We start from the raw sequence: 25,072 nt of genomic DNA, 5'->3' as shown, positions 1-25,072 counted from the left end.
TAAAGGGATACCACTGATTAGTTAATCTATTAACATACTGTATATATGTATTTGCCATATGTTTATCAGGCTTTTACTTTGTGTTAGTTGCCACATGTTTCATAGCACAAGAGAAACCCACTGTCTTTTAGAGTTTACAAGACAATAACCAAGGTGGTTTTTTTATGCACAGTGAGATGCCTTGAGGAGTTTAACATTTATTTTAAATGTACCTGGCTTTCAATGATACCCCAATCCTAATTCTAATCCTCTGTAAAAACCTCTTCTAGTTCAAGGGAAGCAAAGGAATAGAAATAATATCTTAGCCTTACAAAAACCTTTTTTTTTCCATATTTCTCAGACTGTGCAGTTTATCAGAATTAAGCTGAAGTGTCTAAAAAGAAATATGTTGCATCTGTTCAACAGTTACTTGCAGCAACTCTCTCAACAAGGAACTGCTGTAATTTATTCAGAATACTGTTTAGGACTGTGGGCATAGAGCCAAATTATGAACACAAAGTGACCCAACAGAGTAAGGCAGCACCAACAGCTGCTGTCATTTACTATAACCATAATGTTACAACACTCTGGAGGCAGCCTCTATATAGCATTTTGAAATTTTTCATAGCTAGATGCTCTTTAATTATTTCAGGGTAACACTCCAAATGATATCTGCCTCACCAGCCTGATAAATTAAGACAATTTTTCTTCTCAGAGAGCAAATATTTGACAAGTTTCTTTTTCTGTAGCAAATCAAAGCTACAACTTACACCACACAAAAATTTTTAAGGGAGGTGGTCAGTCTGAATGCACCAATGCATCTTTCATTCAACTCACATAAGCTCTTCTTGTATGCAGTCAGGAAGTTGGTATGTTAGAAACAACAGATGAATTGCTGAATTATTTTGGCTAAAAATCCCTATCTAAGTGGGTGCTTATTCCTTTACATGGCCAAGGAAACACACAGGGAGCCACCTAGATGGGCATTTTATACAAATAACAAATTCTTTACAGGTTCTTTCTAACATGTTGCCTAACCTGTATAAATTTATGGAAGAAGTCCTCTCTTTTCTGACCCTCCAGACACCAAATGATGTAATGATAAGATACAGTTCCACTCACTCCTGAACTTCTATTTGAATTGGAGGAAACTGAAAGGACTTAGGTGGAAAAGTACACTGAATAGGTTATAGGCATAATAAATAAGGATTGAAACGAGGGGGCGGGGGAAGAAGTACCACACCTCATCTCAAATTTCCTATCCATCACTCCATCCTTTTCCCTGTCCCCTGGCTCCTTAGCCCTTCTTCAGTAAAGCCTCTGCTCTTTCTTCTTCCTCCTCTTCCCTTTCTTGTATGGAGTAAAATTGGCATGGAACACAATCTTATTCCAGGTTACAGAGTGAAGTCGGTGACCACTGTTGTAGTCATTCATCTCAGAACAAAAGGGATGCAAGCTGGAGAAGTGAAGAAAGGGCAGACAATGGCAGTCAGGAGGAGCTGCAGGAATTCTTGAAGCTCAGCTGTTCCACACGAAAACCATGGGAGCACAAGTTGGACTGAAACAACTGAGGGGCAGTTTTGGCAAGTGGCCAGGACAGAAACAAAAGAGGAGGGGATAAAAGTGTAAATCTAAGCCTGCTATCAAAGGAATAAAAGGGTGGAGGCACATCGTTAGAACAGCTCATCCTTGTTTCCTGAGAGATAACATCTTACATATTGTTATGTTGGAGGATAGGTCAATACTCAATGACTGGATCTTGTCATTCACTTACCTATATGAAGCTGAAGGGTGTGACAAAACTTCTATTAATAATGCATACCAAAGCAATTAAATACTCATGTGTCTAACAGGTGTAATAGTAAAAATCACCAAATGTCAAAGTGAGAAAATGAGGTAGCACTTGTAGTCTGAGAGATGTGCTTTGACAATGGCAGTCACTGAGCAGGGATGGAGGAGATGGAGTGCAATTAGTAATAACCAGACAAGGAAAAAAGCAAGAATCAAAGGAGAAGGTTTCAAGTTGGTAGTACAAAGGAAAAAACAAGGCAAAAAAAGGGAGAAAAAAAAATCCTGGTAGAATATACCTAAGAAAAAATAAGAGATTCTGGATATAGAAAAATCTGGAAAGAAGTTTGGAATTAAGAACAAAAAACCTGGCCCAGTAAATAAAGAGAGATGAGGAAAAGAAAAACTGCCTCCAAAATCAATAGTTTCTCCTAGTGGAAACAGACAAAATATAAGTTAAGCATTTGGATCCTGTCCTATTAGAGCACACTAGACTAGAGTTCCAAAGGGTTTCCTTCATCTACTGTACTCCCTTAGCAAGCCTCCGTGCTGTTCCCAAGTTTCTGTTTCTGCAGTAAGCACAACCAGGAGATGGCAGTCTCGGATGCAGCAACACAAGCACAAACTCACCAAGCGCAGACTTAGAGCTCAGAAAAATCCTTCTGAAAGAATCAATTTCCATGAGCTGGTATGAAGGTTTTCACTCTAACATCAAGTTTCATAGAGATTTCTGGTCCATTACAGTCAGGAGAAAAATAAGGCTATTTTAAGCATTCAAAGGTCATATACTATGTCTTTAAGTATTCGAAAATGTGAGCAAGTGCAAATGTACGGAACAGTATTCTTGGATGTGGACCGAAAAGAATTGCAGATTTTCTTCCTTAAAGATATTCTGTGTATTTCCTGGCACAGTGACTAACATTAGCACACTACTAAATATTTTGTAGCAGAGTGCTTAGTTAATGAGATGAGGCTATCTAACAACTATCTAACTAACATACTAAATGTAATTGAACAGCCAAAAGAAAGACAACTGGTATTAAAAAAACTCCAAACCATTCCTAACCTGGACAGAATTTTGTTGCAAAGTCATGAAAGCATTTTATAATCTAAATTATAAATTGATCCTGTTAGTGACCCTCCACTTTATTTACATTGCAGCCCATGCTGTTCATCTGCGCAAGGATGCAACTAACACTAAATTAGTGAAATAGGGATTATCTGGAGGAAATCACCTAGAACAGAGCCTCAGACTTACTGACAAAATGAAAGTTGCCACAGAAACCCTATGGAAATGGGTTTACTTATTGCCATGATATAATTTAATACCCTGTGAGGTATTAAAGAAAATCTGCTTCAGCTTTGAAGAGTTTTTCCTATCATTCATGACAAAAAAATGACAAGTTTGTCTGTATATGAAGATGATGTATACATTAAACTTTCTAAACACAGAGACCATCAGGATTTTATGAGGACTTTACATCTCTTCTACATATTACCCAGATATATGAATGTCCTTTTGTAGAAATTAAAATTATTTTTGATCATATTACCTTCGCTGGCATCTGGCTCTTCATTCATTTTAATCTATTTAGAAACTGTTTTCATTTTCCATGACACACCACTCAAGATTCACTTCTGCTGAAGTATTTTCATAACAATTTTGTGAGTATTTCAGCTGCTTGTTGCTCAGGGAGAAGCTAGTAATTACTACTCTAGTAATTAACTGAACAGTGCCTGTTGGTTCTAATTTACACAGCACTTTCCCCAGCTGGGGGCGCATGCTTAAAGGAATAATCTTTGTCAGGAGCTGAACAGACCAGAATGTCAAAAAGAAGTATTTAAGTATCTGTTTCTTGTAATTTTTATCTCATTTACCCTTTTTTGAGAAGAATGTTTCCATAACAATGGAAACAGGTAACAAAATAGTGTTTGGCTTCTGTTGACTCACAGCAGCCTGTGAGGTCTGTGCTATGCCAAATGTGCAACAAAACCAGAGGCATGGAACTGGGACTCAAACTGCCAAGAAGCAGAGTAAATAATCTCACACTGCATTTCATGCTACAGTGCTTCCAATAGCTGAATTAGCTCAGGTACCTCTGAAGTGTCAACATATAGTCACAACTGCCCTCAATTAAGTCAATAAAAAAACATTGATTATTTCCTTTTTCACATTAATTCAGCAAAACTGGCAGATGTTTCAGGCTGACATGCTGCATTCCTGCGGGACATTCATTCATGCCCATTTGTCTACAATGTGAGTACCTGCTCTGGAGAACGGCTCCAACCCTGCATTTCAACCATGCAGAGTGTGCATAGCAACTAAAGAATCAAGTGCTTCTTGCACTTTAATGCTTTCTTATTTGCATGGGTATCTTGGCAAGCAACAGCTTTCCAGTAGCTTTTCCTGCTTATGGCTGCTTTCCTACTTATACTAAAGGAAAGGAAAAAAAAAAAAAAAAAAAAAAAAAAAAAAACAGATGTATCAAAATGAAGTGGAAAGAAAAACAAGTAAAAGTGACATTTTTTTATTGCCTTCCCTGCAATTCTACTAATCTCTCCTCAAGATGGAAAGGCTTTGATTTGTAAATGCAACTTGATCCTAATCTATACAATTCCATATTTCCCTTGCATGTGACACTTCCTTGTATTAAGGCAAAATTATACTACCCAATGGAGAGAGTTGTAATTCCACTACATATAGGAACTCCCATTTATATCCTTGAGAGCAATCTGCCTCAGTCACGCATAGCTTGAAGAACTTTACCTTCTATAGATAGGTTCAATAGTGAAAGGATTAACACCTTCCAGGGCTTATTCCATTATGTTCAGTGAAATTGTCTCATAAATATAAAAGCATCCTTTTATATTTAACATGCTTCTGTTATTCTTCCCTATACAAAGTTTACAATTTGTTATTCATTTAGAGCTGTAACTTAGTTTGGGATTTTTCTTATTAGTTCTACAGTGCCTCCATATAGTAGAGCAAAAATATCAAGGACCATTTATTATCTATTTATTACCATTACAGGTATAAAGGGAGCATAAATAATAACAGCTTGTCGCTATAACACATTGTCTAATTGTTAAGATTAAATGTTTTGCAAATATTTTTAATTCTTTAAAGAAGAAAAAATATATATCTTATATAATAGACTGTATTTATATTTATATACTGTAAATTTATATACTTTAATTTACAAACTACTAATTAAAACAAAGATTAAGTCAGAAATAGCCCATCATTTTGGACATCTCACTTCCAATCTCTATAACTGGATTTTTCCTGTTAGAAACTTCAGATCCATTGTGCAGGCAACTACTGTTTGAGTTGATGGAGTTATTGATAACAATAGATGGCTTTAGATCTGCACAGGACATGATTTCACCAGATTTCCTGGAACGATCCTCTATTTGACAGAGTTTAGACATTTGGTTTGTGATTCATTTGGACCAGGAAAGAGAATTACAAGCAATTTTTTGTATCTATTAGACTAAAACAGAATTTGATTTGCTAAAATATTAACACAAAAAAAGTGAGGTTGCTAATTAGAGGAGATTGAACAACATATTGAACAATATATTTTCTTTTTTACTGCACAGTTAAATTCAACTAGCTCCAATCTCTAACCTTCATATCAGGTGAAAACAAATTATGAGCAGAGAACTTCTTCAGAAATTCCATGAGTAACTACTTATTCTTTTAACTAATGTACTAATTTAACTTATATTTAACTTATTGTTGTCAGTTGTCCCTAGCAGTTCTAAAAAACATACTTTGTTTCAGTAATTGTTGTAACAGAGTGGTAGCCAGGGAAAAAAAAATCTAGAGATACCTGCTTCAACAAGAATGAATAGGTAGAGTATTATTGCAATATGAACAGGTTTGTTCAACGTGTGTGTGTGTGTGTGTGTGTGTGTATACTATATGGTTACAAAAGTACATGACTAAACTTAGTAATTTTTCATATAGACAACACTTAGCATTTGGAAATTCCTCATCTAATGTATAATTTTGATAGCAAGGAACATGGGGAATTTTTTTTTTAACAAATTGCTACTTACAAAGTAATTATAATTATAGTTGCATCATTGATTTACTAAATCTATTCTATTTTTCAGCTAAGGGAATTTTTCATGTTCAAACACTTAAGGAATAATCTTAATAGAACATTTTGAAAATAGTAAGACATACCTTGTTTAGCTTTACAAAATACTCCAGTCCAGCTTCCAAGGGATTAGTGTCACAGTTCATCTGTTAAAAGATATAAATTCACCATCCATACATTACAGACATCATAGCTTTTGGATTAGGCATTATTCATTCTATACATCTTTCCATTTACTCCTGTGCCAAAGTCTTCCACACTGTGCATGCACAGCTTCTGTCTGAATACACTGCCAGCTTCCAACATGGTATTCAGAAAAGGTACCACACCTGATAGGACATACAGATGTGTAAACCAGTCATCTAAGTTTCCATATGCAAAGTAAACATTTTGCAAAGTAAGAAATAGGATTTTTCATCAAAGCAGAATGGAACTTCAGAAAACTGAGTAACTGAGGTATGCACACCATTTGCAACACAGCAGAGTGGCTTAGCCAGAGCGGAAAATAAAACACAAAGCCAATTTCATTCACCACCTTCCCATTAGGTGTAGGGGGAATAATTTCTTAGGCAGCACTTGATGAAAGAATGAATATAACTAGCACAGGGCAAACCAAAAGTACCCCTAAATTCCCATAATTTCAACCTCTTGAGTTCTTTCATTTCCAAAGGAAAAATGCAAGGTAAAATGAAATTACGCTGATTTCCTCCAAATTCTCTAGGCTCTTTGAGTAGTTCTTTATTATAACTGAGCAAATTCTGCAGGAACAGAATGGAGGAAAAAAGTTCCAAATACATTATGAAGCAAAAAAAAAAATTTGCCTCTCGTGATATAGTTGTTAGAGAAATAAAACATTTTGAGTACCTGTCAGCCAAACCTTTGATTTTAAAACACTAGAGCTCAGCAAAACCCTCATAATTTTGTTATACAGAAGAGGAAAACCATCTGTAAATCAAAATAAGTGTTTCTTTGCCAGCAGAGCAATGGAGTATACCAGTTGTTTTTAAAAAATCACCAGTGAGAAAGTAGCTTTTCCTGCTTAAGGAAAATTTTCTTTTCATGCTAAATGGAGAAAATGATACAAATAACAGCTGTGCTAACTATGACTAAAAACTGCATAGTCATAAGAAAATTAAAAAATGAAATAAAAAAGGCCCACCAACACAACACCTCTCACCCCCCCAAAAAAAACCAAAAAAAAACCAAACAAACCAAGAAACCACCCCCCCCCCCAAAAAAAACCCCAAAAAAACCCAAAAAAAACCTCAAAAAAACCCCAAACAAACCCAAACTTCCAGAAAAAATAACAAAGAAGTTTTATTTCCTGACCTCTGCTCCCCAGGCTCGGAAACCCTTTTCCAGCCTCAAAGCATTTAGAGCATATGTTCCAAAGTCGTCAATTCCCTCTTTTTGGCCAGCTTCCATGATTGCACTGTAAAGAGGTACAGAATCTTCTTTTCTGTGGTAGAGCTCCCAGCCCAATTCACCTGTAACACAAATCATCTCAATTGATTGATCCTAATAAATATATTCCTGTCCTTGGTCAAAAGTAAAGAACAATGCAGTAAGTGTTAATTCATACTCTAGGGTCAGTTCTATCATATAGCAAGTCTGATTCCCAGCAAGAACTACCAGAGGATTTGTGTCCTATATCTTAAGCAGTGGTACTATTATTCAAATTTGAACTGTTAACTGAAAACAGTGGGTAAAAAAACTATCAAAATAACTGATAAGGAAAGGTCATGTAAAACAAAGTCACAAGGATAAATTAAGGACATTATAAACACGATGACTTGGCAAGTGAACAGCAAATGTAACTGAGTGTAAATAAGAATGAGTGTATTTAGCATATTTAGGACAACAGAAAGAGAGTATGATTTGCAAGGACTCCAGCTGCTTCAGAAAGCTCTCAATTCAATTTATTACACTCAAAATTGATGTAAAAAGGGGGAAAAAAAGTAAATGGGAAAGCCAAATACTAAGCACTACAGCATTACATTTTCAAGACACATTACAAGCACTAATATACGGTAATCCAAAAACAATTCTTGACGTTGGTTTTGCAGCAAATACCAAAGAGGCTATCAGAACTGGCCTTTTGTTCTGCAAAATAAACATTTACACTATAGGGTATTTCTAGAGAAAAAATTTTGGAAAACTCAGCACAGACCCTGACCATATCACAATGTACCATGATGCCTCCCACACTTATGTGTAAGATGCAGCAAACCTAGTTCTCATGAATACATGATTAGAATTAATTTTCAATATAATTTTAGTGACATTTATTATTTTATTCATTGTCTCTTTTCTTAAGTTTATGTTTTTTCCATTGCTTACCTGTATAAGATATCCTAATGGCAGTAACAGCAATATTGGAAAGTTTCAGATGTCTACACTGGAGAAACTTAAATGAAGCATCACTTAGGTCTTCATTTGTCAACTTCTGGAGGACCTGTCGTGCATATGGACCTGCTACACTAAGTACTCCCATCTCATCTGTCATGTTTTCTACTTCAACCTTGTATCCACCTCTTGTTATTTCCTCTTCTATCCATCTGCATATAAAACATAACACTGATGTTACAATTCCTATGAAAAAACCTGAATTTTGTAAGATTTTACAAGGCATTATTTTTTGTTAGCCTTTTTTTTCCCCTGCAGTTCCCAGTCCTCTACTCTCAAAACCAACAAAACTATGGGCTACATTAGACAGACAAATCCATCGTTGATGTTAAACAGAGTTTTCTGGTGAGATACTGATATAGGATCACAGGCATCTGAGATATAGCCAGGAAATAACAGCTTTTAATTGGGTAGAACAGTATTTTTAAGATACAAGAAAGAGGTGACCTCCTACAATGACAACAGATTTGGGCTTGGATCCAGAATGTGTTAATAAAATGTTAACATACAGGAAGAGTAAGGAATAAACACTATGAACATAAGAAATCTCTAAATAAACTTCTGTGACATACAAGCAGGTTTGTTTCTTCCTGAATACTGCATTCAAAGTATTGGCAGGAAATTCAGTTAGGATTTAATCAAAAACAACAGCTGCAAATGATATTTCAGGAAGCTCAGATAATAAATAAAATTGTTATATTTAAAAATCTTAGGGAATTTTTAAGCAGTATTGTAAGATCTCAGGCCTAGGCAAGTACCAAACAGGACTGCAGAAAATCTGTAGAACTAAATACATTAGATCTGTCTCTCCCTCTCCCTCTCCCTCTCCCTCTCCCTCTCCCTCTCCCTCTCCCTCTCCCTCTTCCTCTTCCTCTCCCTCTCCTCTCAAAAAAGCCCAAAGCAGAAGACACTACCACAGCAACAAGAAAACTGCACTGCCTGTCTGTTTGGGCTAGGTCAGTGCCTCTGGGGTCATCCCTGTCAAGAGCCAATTTTCTTTTTTTGCGTAAGAGAACACACTAGAAAGGAACAGCCATGCTGTGTTACATCATGCAATACCAAAGACAAATGGGTTTAACAACAAAACAAGAACTCCAATAAAGTCTATTACATAACTGTTAGCAAGTTCTCCGTCTTTTTACATCAGCAATAATCCAATATCCAACTGCTTATACTTCAGAATTCAAGTCAATCAAGTTTCTAAGAAACTAAAATCAATAAATAAGTAGAATTCTTGTGAACTTCACAAAAAATGTGTTGAGTAATAATTAAGAATTTGGAACTTAGTAAAAAGTACTGTACTAATGTACTGTATAGCATTATATACTTACTGCATTAAAAAATACACTAACCTCAGATCATGGAGTTCTGACCCTGACCCAGTTACAAGCATGAATTCTCCAGGAAACAGTTGAGAGACGGTTAGCTCAGCATAAACTTTTCCTCTTGGTGTTAACATATGGCTTATATTTGTGGAACCCACCTACAGAGTAAAATTTGTGATTATTAAGAATGTGAAATAAAACCTTTGAATTCTTAAGCATCATTAAACATGTGATTATTTGTCTTCATTTGAAAAATAATTTTTTAATGTTTATTCTGCTATGCTATAATAGGAGTGGAGAGATACACAGGTGGCCAATCTCAAGCTTTAGAGTAGAAACATCACTTTTTCCTTTATAGAAAAAATGGAAAATTTAAAAATAAATCAAGACTTTTATAAACATTTCCTTAAGCTACTCTTAAGCTACATTTGTTTTCATCTAAATAAAAAATTGTCCATGTAATTGACATGAATATTCTTTTTCAATCCTGTGAACAAGATTTTAGGTCCCAAGAGAATAACATATGCTTTTCCCCTTACTATAAAGAGAGAAATACTGAGCCGGCTTATGCTTTTGTGGCCCTGATTTATGAATGCTTTTCTATTTTTTGTGGTTGCTGACTATGAATATATATCTCTGCACATTTGAATCAGATTCTGTATAGAAACTCAATCCCTAGAGACAAAATTTCAAGTAATAGTTACTTAGCAGTGACCATAAAACACATCCAAGTTCATACATAGAAACAGAAATGTGAATGTGCCATAGCTGTTGTGCTGGCCTGGTTCCAGAGGCAGAATTTAATCTTTCTGCTTTAATTCTGCTTTCACCAAAACTTATCAATAACCCAGTCAACAGCCAGATTCCATACAATGAACCAAGCAAGGAAAAAAAATATTTCAGATATTAAGATTTTTTTCAGGTCTTATTACATCAATTAATTCTGACATAATTATTGGTATATTACAGGCATACAGTTGAATTTTCAGGACCTGATGCTGGTCACTCTCAGTCCAATTGCAATACAAATATCACTGGTAACTCCACTGGATTATTTTATGATGGAGACAAGCATGAATGGGCTAAAAATCAAGCAGTCAAGCAGTTTAAATAACAACAGCTGTGAATGCTAGATTTTGAAGTGGACTCATAAACTTCTGCTTTGCCACCTAACTTTCCCTTAGCATCATTGATTAAACTCTGTAGAAAGCACTTGGTTTGTTCTCATCATTTGCTGTTTAATCTTGACTTCCCTGTACCACATATTCACATATTCAGCAAAAATTATCCATGCCCACTGATGACTGTTACTCTGCCTCTACCCCAAGCTAGACAGAAGATAAACTTTCAATTCAAATTGTTACCACAAAGTTAATACCAATTAAAAAATATGACTAGATGGAAATTCAAGTTCTTTTTCCTCCTAGGATATCAATTTTGTTCCTTCCCACTGAGTTGGCTTTAACCTTTCAGAAGATCTTATCTATCCTCAAAACTATAGTCTCAGCATACTGCTGTTTCCTATGTTTTCTCCCTTTGGTGTCTGAAGCAACCAAAACTGACACCTACTGCAAATACTTAATGAAATGGCCAACCCAAGTCATCCTGCAACTGCAGGGTCACTTCAGATAGGAACAATCTATTTGCTGGAGGTGTATCTCTAAAGTTAAAGACACTACATGAGAGTGTTTGACAAAGTAGGAAATAAAAAGACTAAGGACTAAAATCGGAAGACAAAATAAGAAATCTGGGGTAGTTTGTCAAAGTATGCCATTTTTGAGCACAGGAACATACTCTGAGGATCTATGAACAGCCACACTTGAGAAGAAACAATACATGTAAGGTGACGTGGAATCTCCTGAGTATTTGCAATCCTGCCCACAGCAGACAGCCAGAGGTGAAGCAGAGGCAGTATACTTAGTCGAGGAAAACAATGGGTCTCATGTCTCATTTGAATAAAAAGACAAAGTTTCTCCCTTGGAAACTTATTCAACTGTGGTCAGGCAAGAGCCTCTTCCACTGTTCTGCTCTGCTGATCATGCTGCCACCATAAAGCACAATTTCAGGCAGGTAGCTACCAAGCTATTCCACTGTAAAAAAAATTCCAGGTAGGATTCACTTGTGTTTTTTAGAAAAGGATTTGAAACACAGGAGACTATCTGAGGACATAAGGAAATATTTTTTTACTATAAAGTGGCTAAGCATAGGAGCCAGTTGCCCAGTTAACTCAAAAGCCATCTGAATATACTCCTAGGCAACGAGCTCCAGGCAGTGCTTGTCCAATGGGGGGTTGGACAAGATGATATCCAGATGTCCCTTCCAACCTCATCCATTCTGATTCAATGATCCCTGCTGAAAGGTACTTCTGCATAGGGCTAGTCTAATATAAACTCCATTTCTGTGCTTTTAACTGAAAGCAATACACCTGACACAGAAACTTCTCCAAAGGATCTGTGTATTTGGTATCCAAGGAATATTATTATAATATTATGGTTCATTTTCCATATCTGAAACGGAGCTTGTCTAAGTTGTACATTACAACAGTTACCACTGTCTCATTTACCTTCGGAACAACATTTGCAAATAGATGATCAAGCAGTTTAACAGAATCTGTGCCTTTTACTTTAAACTTGCCAAATGGTGACAGGTCAATCACACCAACTTTTTCCATAACTTGTTTGTACTCACGACCCACAGGGTCAAACCAATTTGTGCGACGAAAACTGGGTCTGAAACAGAGCATTTAGACACATAAAACAAAATTTAGAAATTTTGCGCTCTTTGCAGCAAAACATAGTCTTCAGTGTTTCAGTCAGTTTAATAATCATCCAAAAAATACAGACTTTCCTAAGTAGGTACCTTACCCAATATTTTCCTTAGTCTAACACAGCTTAATAATTAAAATCCTTTAACAACACAGAAAGATACGGGTTGATACTCTATCAACCACTTCATATAATAAACTGTGAACTGTTCAAATGTTAGAATAAGTAGTGGTCTGTCATGAGTAGATTTACAGCATACTTTGTTGATGAATCATTTAAGTTTGAGGTGTCAAAAACTTTATTTCTGAACAGCAAAATGCGTCTCTTTATTCCTTCATGAGCCTCATTTAGATTAGATTCCAATATCCCCACAGAAAGTATTTATTTGCTGGAGACTTCCTGATGCAGGCAGGTAACTAGCCAAGCAGGCATAGAGAAGGGGGAAAAAAGGCAAAGAATATTGTGCTTCTCCTCTCCAGACATTTACACAGAGAGGAATGAGATTTTTCGTGAAAATATTATACTGTGATGCTGATCAAATACTAAGAGGTGGAGAAAAACTCAGATTTATAATGAAAAAGTTGTTTTCCAAGCTCTTCCTTGAGCTAGGTTACTTTCTGGTATCTCAAATCTAGAACAGATACAAGATAACTTGATGTGTGTTTTGAAATATCTGCATAATCAGAATAAAATGTATTCTAAACTATGGAAAAAGCAAGAATAGAAGATCAATCTAATTATACCTGTTGCTGAAATGAATGATAAATGCAATGATGGCTCTTGCTATCATGACAATCTTTTAGAGGAAGAAAAAAAATTTAATATTTCACTTACCTGTATCCAGTCTCATCTCCAGGTTTATAGAACCAATGAGGTTGCTCCCATCCTGCATGGAATCCCATTGAACATTTTGACTTTAGCAAATCATACAGCCCACTGGTTCTCTCTGTTGGTCTCCCAGCAAATCTTTCTTCTTTAGGGTAACCAACTAGAGGGAGGAAAAGAAAAAAACCCAAAACCAAAAATCACCAAAAACTATGTCATGATAAAAACCAGGATCCAAGATAGAAAACACACCCATAAGCAAAGAAATCTAGATACAAGCTTTGCAGGAATCCATCTTCAGGACATAAATGCATTTTAAAAAATATCTTACCAATGTTATTAAAGCCATAGGATTCTCTTGCTTTGGCTGCTGTGTATTCTGTAGTGGTCCACTTTCCATAGCGGTTTGGATCTACTTCTATCAGGTCGAATGGAGGTTCCCCTTCAAGGATCCAGTCACTGAGGTACTTTCCCATGCCACCAGCATGTATAATGCCATACCTGAAAAACAGGAAAAAAAGTCCTGCAGCGCCAAGTATTTTATCTTTTGCTTTTTAAAATCAGTACTAGCATATACTACTAACACAACCCCTAAAGTATTTTGAATTTTCCCCTCTTTTTAAAAAATTTTGTTCTGTTTTGTTGTCTTTTCAGAAATTAAATTCTATATTAATGGGTATTTCTACAGCTGCACTGTCAGCAGCAGAATGTCATTGGTAATGTACAGCAGTTGCAGTTTAATGACAAATAATCATTAACACCATATGATTTAAAATTTTTAATAACTTTTAATATCACAATGTCTTCAAAAAAACTGCCAAAATATCCTTCTGTCTAGAATATGTAAAAATTAGTTGTTTGTTAAATGCTCCCATGAGCACAACAGAAAAATCCTTGAATAAACAGTAAGTCTGTCCCAAATCAAGTTTAGATTAACATGCAGCAACTGAACCATAGACACTTAAGCAGAATGATGAAGATAAAACCAACTTAAACCGATGGTCATCAGCTTTGCAATCTGAATTCTATGTCTTCAGTTACAAAAGGCAGGACTTTGCCAAGAAGGGAAAAAAAAAAGAAGTAATCATTTAATTCTAAAGCATCTGCACAAGAAGAATTAATCCATAATAGCAATTATATGAATTTGACATAGCATTTTATCTGTTATTTACTTATTTATCTAAATAAAATAAAAACATAAAAAACCAGAGTACATTAAATAAGTCTGTCAACTACTGTCACTACACTGCAGTTCAGCACAAATCTTCAGACTCAGCACAAAATTCTATCACTGCAGAGGATACAGGAAGGATGAGTGCTTGTAAACTGCCACTACAGAAGAGTTAGCTGTTGCTGGTGCTAATTCAATTTAGCAACTCTTAGTTATTAATGAATTCCAGCTTTGGTACCATAAAAGCTTATAATGCCTTTAAGCACAGCTCCAGATGAAATCTTAGGCAGTTTAAGTCTGCCTGTGCCATTCTCGGCAGCCAAAAGCAAAGGAGAGCAGCAAAGAGATTGTGAGTGGTGACAGACCAAACACAATGCAGACTTTTAGCTTCAGCTGAAGACTGCTGAGCTGATGGCAGGGCAAGCCCAGGAGCAAATCAGTGCAGAAGAGGCTCCCTTGTGACTAGAGGTACAGCCTGAGATTTTACATTTACATAGGGCGCCCAAATCCCTCTTTAACTCGGACAAGAGGGATTGTGTAGATACAACCACTGCAATTCTACTGCACAAGAATGAAATAAGCATTTCAGGGATAGGATATTACAAGTTGCTATGAAGCGTGGTACAGTGTAGGAATCCCAGCCTTCTTATGATTTAGACAAAATTTCCTTAATGAACATGAACAGTTATTCTTCTCTCCTTCCAATTCCTGGCAGATTAACTCCCCGCGCCTGTCACATTCTTGTCTCATACTTACGAGTTGGTGCATCTCACCCACTTTCAAGAAATTCCATTTCTATTCTTTGTCCCAGGTTATGGAATTACTGCTTTGAATTAAACTTTTATGAATAAAATCCTGAACTGCTCTTGTTAATATTTTCAAAACTTTAAGGAACTATAAATGGGAAGCATTGAGCAACCTTAATAATAAATAGTGCTACAAACTCTGCTAACTATACCTAACTTCTTTGCATGTTAAAATGCCTAGCAAGCTACTAATTTTAGATAATAAAAATCCTCTAATCTAAAAGCACTAAGTCCTCTGTCACAATGTCCCCACTAGTTGACTGCAAGATAAGGATTTGCTAATGCACACAAAAAATTACAACACTGCTAGAACCACTGCAGTGACCCAGAAGCATAGAACAGAGAGTCAAAAGTCCCTGAAAAGCAAAGTATTCCAATGGCAGCCACATAATTGCAACCTGTGTCTAAGCACTTTGAGATTAATCAAACTCCTAAAATAAATTGTTTCAAGAAAATTAGACATGCAACACTAGTCTTCAATATTTTACATATGGAATTTGATTCTGCTCCCCTTGACACCAAGAAAGAAAAACATGCTTCAAAGTCTGGCCACAGAGTAATGAACTTAAACAGACGTTTTAGTGAACAAGGTCTAGGCAAACTGCTTTTGTAACTATAAGTTCTGCAAATGTTACTGAAAGATAACATTATTTTTTTAAAAAATCCAAGCAGCAAAGGTGAATACCTTTCACAATGAATCATTGCAAAATTACCAAGCTCTTTTATTTTGAGGGCCTCAGAAAGCATGCTAGTGATACTGCCTTATCTTATGATCGGACGGTTGTTTGGTTTGGAATGAAAGAAAACTGGAAAAAGCTGAGCTGGATTTTGAACAGCAAATTAGGCAATTGGAAAAACAATGTAAATAAAATGAGTGCAATAACATCTACTTGGAATTGTATTTGGTTCATTCTATCCATCTTAAATCAATGGTCAAACTAAGACAATTAAAGAGATGTTGGTGTTTTAACACCGGCTTCATACAGCTGTACTAAATAAGATGTAAATCACATTCAAGAAAAACACCGTAAGAGGTGGGAGAATGACACTAGTAAACCATATATTTCTATTGTTGGACTGCCATCTTTATTTGATTTCCCCCAATACCCAGCAATATAATTTTTCAGCTCCACTTTCAACAGTCAGGAACACTGGATTTGTATCCCTGCAGGGAGTTACACACTATACTGGAATGCCTTCTATTTAATATGTCTTCACTTCTTCACATGGAACTGCATACTGCACATTCATTTTTGTCTATCTTCTGTGAAACCACAGACAATTGTAAAATACAGTGTAATTCAAAGCAAGAAATAAAATTAACTGAAAGTATACTTTTAAACCCAGTACTTTTGTAACTTCAAATTGCTCCATAGACAGTGTGAAGTATTACCATTTCTTGTTGCTTCACAAAGTGTCACAGGTATTGGTCTCCACATTAAAAGGAGGAAGCAAAAAATTACTGAGAGTAATAAAATAAGTGAGAAGGATGATCTTACATTATACAGGTTGTAGTTATTAAGATTTTTGCAAATACATTTAACACAAAATATGTGCAAAATTACTCCCAAGCCCATTAAAATGCACAAGGCTTGAGCTGACTACCATTTTAACAATATGACAGACAAAAATTATCACAAAGAATTTACTCACCCGAAGCCAATAGCTACCCAGTAATTTCTGACACCCTGATGTGGTCCCACCATAGGAAGAATGTCTGGAGAATAGGTGATAGGACCTGAAATTGTGTTTATGATGTCTGCTTTTCTCAAAACAGGGACCATTTCCATGGCAGCCTCAATATGCTCCATTATTCTGTCTAAATCAGACTCAAAAAGTTCTTTTCCAAATCCTGCACAAGTAATTGACTCTTATTATATATACATATTTACACAGAGAATGCATATTTTCAGTACAGCTATAGTATCTATATATAAATGCAGCTATCTATACAATAGTTATCTATATCAATACAGCTGTCTAGCTATATATAAAAGTTTTATGGGAATAATCAGTGCATATGTTCAAGCTTTTGTCATCCTACATAGGAAAAATGGCATACATAAAAACCTAGTTACCAGCAGGACCAAGTTTATTTGTCACTGCAATTATACTATCCTTTATACATATTTGTTTAACCCTAAGGTCATGCAAATTCAACAATGAAGTAGAAAGGAAGAGAAGACACACAGAAACTTTCATCTACATTAATAAGACCCACTTGTTTTTCTCAATATGCCAATAATTTGAGGAGGGGAAAAAAGATGCTTCCTATATCTGCTTATGATTTCCATGAAATCATATGAATTTCTGGGTACATTTCACCATTCAGTTTGGACTCCAAGTATGGCTGAACATCATTACGTAGAGGAACTTGATGCTACTGGAGACAGTAATTTCAAGAAGCTGTGACAGGGCTATCCAAAATTGAATTGTGTTAACTGCCCTTCTGTAGGAAATACTGTGTTTTTTAAAGCAGCAATTCTAATTACTTAGTATAACTTACTGTCTGGAAGCGAATGGAAAGTTGGAGCCTAGATATAACACAATGATTTATAATGGTTTTTAGTAAGCAGCTGTATGACATAGAATATTTTTGTATTCTATACATGCCTACAGCTCTCTTGCACTTATATCCAAGCACAGCATTTTGTCTAAGACGTTGCTTTGCTGTTCCTATTTGATGATCACAATATCTCTGGGGTATCAATAAATATCCAGGGCCCCTGTCAGCATGCTGGAGAGAATTGTAACTTAGAAAAAATTCTACTCAGGCATAAAGGACTATACAGTGCAGATTTTGTAAATGCTTCAGGAAGTAGGGTAAGACTACAATGTTAGTAGGGTTTTCTTACGTTACATTTGTATTTCTGTTATCTTTTATTGTTAGAGTCAGAACTATTATTTGAAAAAAAGTTTTTGCATTACAATCATTCATTGCAAATATTTTGTATTTTCTGTCACATAAGGCAGCATGACAGCCTGTGATTTATGAATATTAAAATGTGCGCTAGTGCTTATTATGTTTAAATATTTAATGTTCTTAATCACCTGGTGGAACTCCATTTGTTACCCATGACTCTTGCAGCTTCATTTTCTCTTCACTTTCATATGGACCAAACAAAAGACCATCCCTTTCTTGCCTTAGATAATATGATCCTTCTAAGTCACGAATCACAGGCAATTCTTTTTTTAGGGCTTTCACTTCAGGGACAGTTGATGTTACAACATACTGGTGATGAACAGGTATTAGAGGGTGCTGCAGGCCAATCATCTTGCCTATGTCACGGGCCCAGAAGCCTAGGGAATTAAAAAAAAAACAAACCAAAATAGAAATATTCAAACACTCATTTAAGTGAATGGAAAATGACAGTAAAATATTTGCAGTACACACTGTGCTTTTATGTTTGTGTGACAGATTTTTACCCCATACTTCTATTTTTCATTTATTTTTAATATTATCTAGCGTATTTTTCCCCTTTATATTCCATGTCCTTTTTTCCTAATTATACTACTATATATTATTATTGTATGCACATATTAAAATATAACTAGTAAATTATAAATTAGACTTCTAAAAGTTCAGAAGAGAATTTAATTAACAGTTGCAGAAACCCCATGGCTTATTTCAGTAAAGTAGGTGTGCAATGTACTCCTATCAAAGTTAGAGACACATAAAATCAGAAGTGTCAACCAAGCCCCTTACTATCAACCAAACGAGTTAGGATGCTTTACCAAGACACGGGTTGAGTCCTAACATCCCAACAGACTAAGGCAGTACTTTTCAGGCAACTAGCCTCAGGAATTAGAGCTTCTCTCCTCTTCTACATGCATCATATGACTCACATTAATTATGTCTTTCACACAGCCATCAATTCATAATGATGCTTGTGTTGGTGAATTGTCAAGTGTGCTATCCCACAGCTGTCAAATTAGAAGTTCTGGTACAGACTCTGACCAGAAAATGCAAGCAACCATTTCCCTGCCTCTGAAGCTGGCTCAAGATCCTTCATGCATGATGTGAGAAAGAAGTTAGAGAAGACTTAATTCTCCTGATTTAAGTTGGTAAGGCACACTCACTTAGTAAGGTACCTGTGTCAGAATGAAGCAGTGGAAACCACTTAACTGCAAAACACTAGTTTGGGCTCTGCATCATGACTCACATCTTGTATGAGGCTGGAACGAAGCAGACTTGGGAATCAGACAGGTACAACTGACTGGAAGAGTAGCTGCTCTAAGATGCTTTTAATATACCTCAGCCCCACTCTCTTGACTTTTATATCAAGGAGTAGAGGTCTCAAGAGTGGGAATGAAAGGGGAATATACAATGAAATAAGAGTTTCAGAGGAGTTTGGGAGTGAGGGTTGGAGGAAGACAAATGAAGAGGTAGCAGGGCCTTCCAAATAAAAGGCTATGTGCCATATGGCACCAAGTAAAAGAAGGCAAATCAGCCTGGTTCCTGTGTAACCAGCTGACTCCAAACTGCTTAAGACAAAATATCTCCAGCAAGATTTTCTACATAACACAGCTGTCCCTTCTCCTGGGACATACATTTCATGCTGCCCATCTTAATGTGCAACTTTTCTTCCTTTTTGCTGTTTACTTGTCTTAACCAAATTCTCCTACCTCTCTCTTCAATTCCGTACTCTCCAAGACCAAATTCCTCAAAATTCCTCAGTGCCCCAAGGACACCAAAAGGCATAATGAGCTTGAATAGCTTCACCTGGGATGTCCACCCATACCCGTGGGCACAGGAGTCTCATTCCAGGTCAGCTCAGGTCCTTTAGAACCTGTCTGAGCTGGTTTGGTTGTGTGCCTGTTTACAGCTCTGTCACAACCATGCCTGTGCCTGGCCATGGAACACATTGATCCAGACCCTGATCCATGGATCTACTTCTCAGCTTGACCTCAGCTCAGTCTCAAATCTACAGTCCTGCTTATTGATTGGCGGGCATCATTTGACCTCTATTACCGTCACCAGACCCGTTCCTGACCTGTGGTAACATTCCTGGCTTGGCCTCAGCCTGGCTTCATCTCTATGGATCTGAATGTGCCTCATCTCCACGAGTCCATCTGGACCATGGGCTGACCCCAGCTGCAGCTCTTGGGCCCTCCCTGCTCTGTCCCCTGTGCCCTGCTGGACAGAACCTTGCTGGCTCGGCCAGCCTGGTTACCCTGCTTGGCTCCCTGTCCCGTGGGGAGCAGCCGGATCATGCTGCTTGCTGACATTAACCGGGAATGCATCCTCTCACCTCCAGCATGGCTTAAAGCCAGGACAATTAGGAAAGTTGAACTGGACCGTGCTGGCCTTGTGCCATTCCCCCACGCCAGGATGGCTGTCACTCTCTTATTTAATATTACAAACCAGCCACAGGGCCTAACACTCACAGTTTTAAAAAAATGTGTTTTTCCAAGGAAAACCTTTTCTGTGGTAATTCACTTAACAATCACTGACAGCCAGCTAAGGCAAAGCAGCAGAGGAAATCCCCTATCACCTTCAAGAGATCTGATCAGCTAAAAGGCCCTGCCCAGTAAATGCTAGAAACTAGCATTTGTTGCAGTTGTCATATATAAGGCTTTTTCTTCTAAATGGCATCTCAGCATTTGAAGGAGTCTCATTGCCAGAACACTTGTTATGTCACTTAAATTGGTTGAGAGATGATTATGCCATAATCATATAGAGTGAGTGATCCAAAACGTCCTTTAAGGCTAATGAAACATGACTTATGTTCTCCTCTACAGAAGTCAATGAAAAAATTTGTATAAATCTGCATTTCTAGCACATATGCAAGGGTTTCCTTCATTACACAGGACACACAAAAATGTGGATTTAAGTGGCAGCTAACAATCTTTAGGCAACTTGTTTTGATTTGGGCATTTTCATGTCACCTACAAATAAAACTATTTTAAGGTAAGGTGAGCTAATGATCCACAGAGAACAGAAAAATTAAAGCAGCAGAAAAATAGGTCTTTGAAACAGCTTTGCTTCTTTCTTAGTAAGAAATTCTTAGCAGTTAGATTTGAGAATAGCATTACATACACAACTAATTTTAAAGTGTTTTTAAGTAAGAGACAAATACTTTAGGTTTGTTTAAAATAAAATTTACAGTAATGTATATCTAAAAAAGACACATTTATGATAAGTACTTTTAAAATTGCTTAAAATAACAAAGGGTGACATGTACTAAAAAAATACTATGGTTTCTTTGTTTAAGTTTTTTGAACAAAAACAAAAATGGCTAAAAGAAGAATATATTCTCTGAAATAAAATTCTTATTGGAAGCAGATGTCAAGTCATATCACACATACTAGAGATAAATGAAGGCATACATTATATCTCTGGGACATTTGTGAAGATTAAATTCTAGACACTGAAAACATCTGATGCTGAAATATTTAGTGGTAGTATTACTTAACATATCTGCTGAAGTATGTCATCTGACCATTTCTTGGTTTTGAAAAAGATAATCTTCTACTGCTATATATAAATGCTTGCATATATAGTGCTTAAATGTCTGAAAATACATGCTTATATACACACCCCCACATTGTATATACAGAAAAACTCACTATTTTTGGAAATTTTAATGAAACATTCCATTATAAATAGGCTGCGAATAACTTCAGCAGGCTCAGTATAGTTGCTTCATGTCAGGGATTATTTATTAGGCATCTGCTTTCCTCTAAAATGGAAATCTCACATAAGGAACAGCTAAAGATTGGTTGGAACTAGTTTGTTCCAGTTCTGCAGCAGATGTCAGTTGCAGGGTGAGGTGGGGAGGGGGAGAGGGAACATGAAGAGCTTTCTGATGTATTTTTCTCTGCAACATGAGCCTAAAATCATACAAGTCATGATATGTAGTGGAATGAGGCAAGGCTGAGAAAAAGAATGAATGTTATCTGAGAAAACATTTATAAGAGATATGTGTTATACACTATTGATTTTACATCATTAGCCAGAATGTTAAGCAATATGTGCTTCAAATATTCATTTTGGCTGAACAGTTAACTACACAGGAGAATTAAGTAAATATATTGTTGATTTTAAAACTTATTAAATAATTATAAAGGCTTATGAAAAACTCACAAGAGTGAATTCTAGTATTTACAAATAAGCTTTGAAAAACATTTACCAGAAAACCCTGCCTAATCTTGACATATTAGCCAAAGGCAGATAACTATACTACAAAAATGTAAGAAAATTACTACATCTGTGATACTTCATCCATACATCACAGAGCGAATAGGTGGGAATAATGAGTGGCTGGAAGTTTGGTGTTTAAATAAGTCTGATTGCCAAGAGAGCTGCCTTTCCCTTTCATAATCTTAGATCTCTTCCAAACCAATACATCCAGACTGTGTAACAAATGACATAAGGATCCTATTTGTAAGAGAGTTTGTGATTTTGTAACTGAATGCTGTTCCATAGTTCATGCCTGAAAGATATGAACTGTCAGTCCAAAGGCAATCCAATATTGACACCTCTCATTTTCCAAGTGCTTGACTTTGTGATTTACATAAGCTTTTTTAATTTGGTTTCCCTGGTTGTGTGGTTGATTGCCTTCTATAAAGCATACTAAACTCTTCTAGTCCTCTTTCTCTCTAAAATTAATTATATGGCTCTCATGAGTAAGTTTAGAGCCTCATCAGAGTTTTTTTATTTTAGCAAGGCAGATAGCAATAGCAGGTGATCACCTGTGTATGTAAATATATATATGAAAGTACACTTTTCAATGGGTTTTCTAGTAGGTCTTTACCAAAAGCCTGGAATGATTTAACCCAAGGCAGGGTTGTCTATATCCCAGACTCTGAAAGAAAGACCTCTAAAGCACATTCCCTAAGAGTCCAGCTGTTTGATCCCACTCTCTCTAAATTTCTCTCTTTTTTTTTTTTCTGCTTTCTCAATTTCTAGTTTTACTCCAGTCCTTACATCCTTCTTCAGCTATTTGGTCACCATGTGCTAGTCAGTCTCCCTCGTTTGTCAAGTTCTGTCCCAATCCAATCTTCTCTTCCTTCCAATCCACTCCCATCTACCCTTTCCTTTCTATTACATATTACACCAGTCTTTCATGCTTAAACAGGTCTGTTTTCCACTCAGTTTCACATACAACTATTCCTCGAGAATCCTTGCTAATCATTTCATCTGAAAAGCTCCTAGCTTCAGCTTCCTTAATGAAACAAATCAGATACCTTCCCACTATCTCTGGTGTCATCCCTACCGCTGCCATCCCCTCCCAGTTTGAGCTTCCTTATTCAGTAAGTCCTGCATCATGTAACTATTCTACTTGCTGCTAGTGCTTCTAAACACTTCCAGAAATCTTTCAAAGGCATTTTGTTCTCCCAACTTATTCCCCTTCCAGTCCAAGTCCTTCATAATTCCAATTGTGACCTATGGTATTTTACCCACCAACAAGAAGAGTCCCTGTCTCATTTAACATCTTAATTTTATCTACCTTGCACTAGAAATAGGTGCTTTTAATTTTTTTCTGTTCCTCTGCAAATATACAGAAAGGAATTATACAGGTGTATTCTTGCTCTCAGTTCACTTGTCCCATCTGCGTAAAAGTATGGTATATCACAGCCTCTGACTGAAGTCTGATGATTCACTGCAATGGGAGGTATGCAGGACTAATGCCCTAAAAATGCAGATATGGTCCAGTTTGAGGCAGAGTGAGCAAAACTTTAATCTATATGGTAAATATTCAACATGTTTTGAAACAATTGAAAACAGAAAATCTTCCACTAGGAAGCAGAAAGCATGTTTCACGTAAGACCTTTCACCAATATATCCAATAATATATTTTTCTACACTTGTATAAAGCAGCGTAATAAAAAGTGAATAAATTTAGATTGAATACAGGTTTTTAGACTTATTAACTTGCTTAGGAAAATAAACACAAATTCAAAGGACACTTGCCCAAAGTTCTTTGAAGCAGAAACATCAGTTTGGCCTCTTTAACACAATGAAGAATAACATTAGTTTATGCAAATACAAGCTCTCTTGAGTTAGGCAATTTTTATGACATACAAAAAATGCACTGTTAAGCCAAGCACATGTTTAAAATGTGACTCAAAGGACAACAAAAAAATCTTCCTTTTCAAGGATATGTGGATAGAGTTAAGTCTTGGAGACACATAATGGTGAAACAGGCAAGCTCAAATTCTCAGTCTCTTTGAAGAAACAGCAAAGAGATTTCTATTTCATATGCACATTCCATCTGCCTTCCTAGGTATGTTTTGTCAGGTTTTAGAGACATGGACAGTTCACCTATTGGGCACTGGAACAGGCTCCCCAGGGAAGTCGTCACAGCATCAGCCTGTCACAGTTCAAGAAGTGTTTGAACAATGCTCTCAGGAACGTGGTGTGACTCTGAGGGATGTTGCTCTGCAGGGCCAGGAGTTGGACTCCATGATCCTTGTGGATCTTTCCCAACTCAGAGTATTTTATGATTCTGTGACTCTAGACCTCAACTCTCTCCCACACAACTTATTGTAGACCAGTAAAGGTTTCTTTTGCTACTAAATCTAACAGGGCAGTCTGATTACTTACTGCTGGCGACAAATCAGGGCAAATATTTTTAATGCCTATTCAAGGACAACTAATATAAGAGCTAAATTTTCACCATACTGTGAAGAAATAAGGTACTTCGTGTTAGCTACACACAAATGCTTACATTAAATCCTACCTGCAGCATTCACAATTCTCTTTGCTTGGATTATTCCAAGTGGAGTTTCAACTTCCCATGTCCCATCTGATCGGACATTCAAATTAGTTACTTGCACAGGATAATTTAATTGAGCACCATATTTTCTGGCTCCTGCAGCCAAGGCCATAGTTAGAGAATAAGGATCAATATGACCATCTCCAGGGTTATACAGGCCAGCTAAAACCTAAACA

General features: G+C 36.5%; 1 protein-coding gene across 2 annotated transcripts in view; it reads right to left on the bottom strand.

Moving 5' to 3' along the window:
* Window positions 1–25,072, bottom strand: part of DMGDH (dimethylglycine dehydrogenase) — a 38,761-nt gene that overhangs the window by 4,921 nt on the left and 8,768 nt on the right. For both annotated transcript variants that reach the window (XM_021531115.3, XM_077790224.1), the window contains exons 5-14: window positions 24,861–25,065; window positions 18,226–18,474; window positions 16,828–17,026; window positions 13,529–13,698; window positions 13,207–13,360; window positions 12,171–12,336; window positions 9,635–9,765; window positions 8,217–8,434; window positions 7,206–7,363; window positions 5,963–6,022 (exon numbers count right to left, since the gene is read on the bottom strand). In XM_021531115.3, the coding sequence (XP_021386790.3) occupies window positions 5,963–6,022; window positions 7,206–7,363; window positions 8,217–8,434; window positions 9,635–9,765; window positions 12,171–12,336; window positions 13,207–13,360; window positions 13,529–13,698; window positions 16,828–17,026; window positions 18,226–18,474; window positions 24,861–25,065 (1,710 nt within the window). The remainder of the gene's footprint in view (window positions 1–5,962; window positions 6,023–7,205; window positions 7,364–8,216; window positions 8,435–9,634; window positions 9,766–12,170; window positions 12,337–13,206; window positions 13,361–13,528; window positions 13,699–16,827; window positions 17,027–18,225; window positions 18,475–24,860; window positions 25,066–25,072) is intronic.

The sequence above is a fragment of the Lonchura striata genome, chromosome Z (genome assembly GCF_046129695.1).
Source record: "Lonchura striata isolate bLonStr1 chromosome Z, bLonStr1.mat, whole genome shotgun sequence".
NCBI lineage: Eukaryota > Metazoa > Chordata > Aves > Passeriformes > Estrildidae > Lonchura > Lonchura striata.
This window is presented reverse-complemented; position numbering and strand designations above follow the sequence as displayed.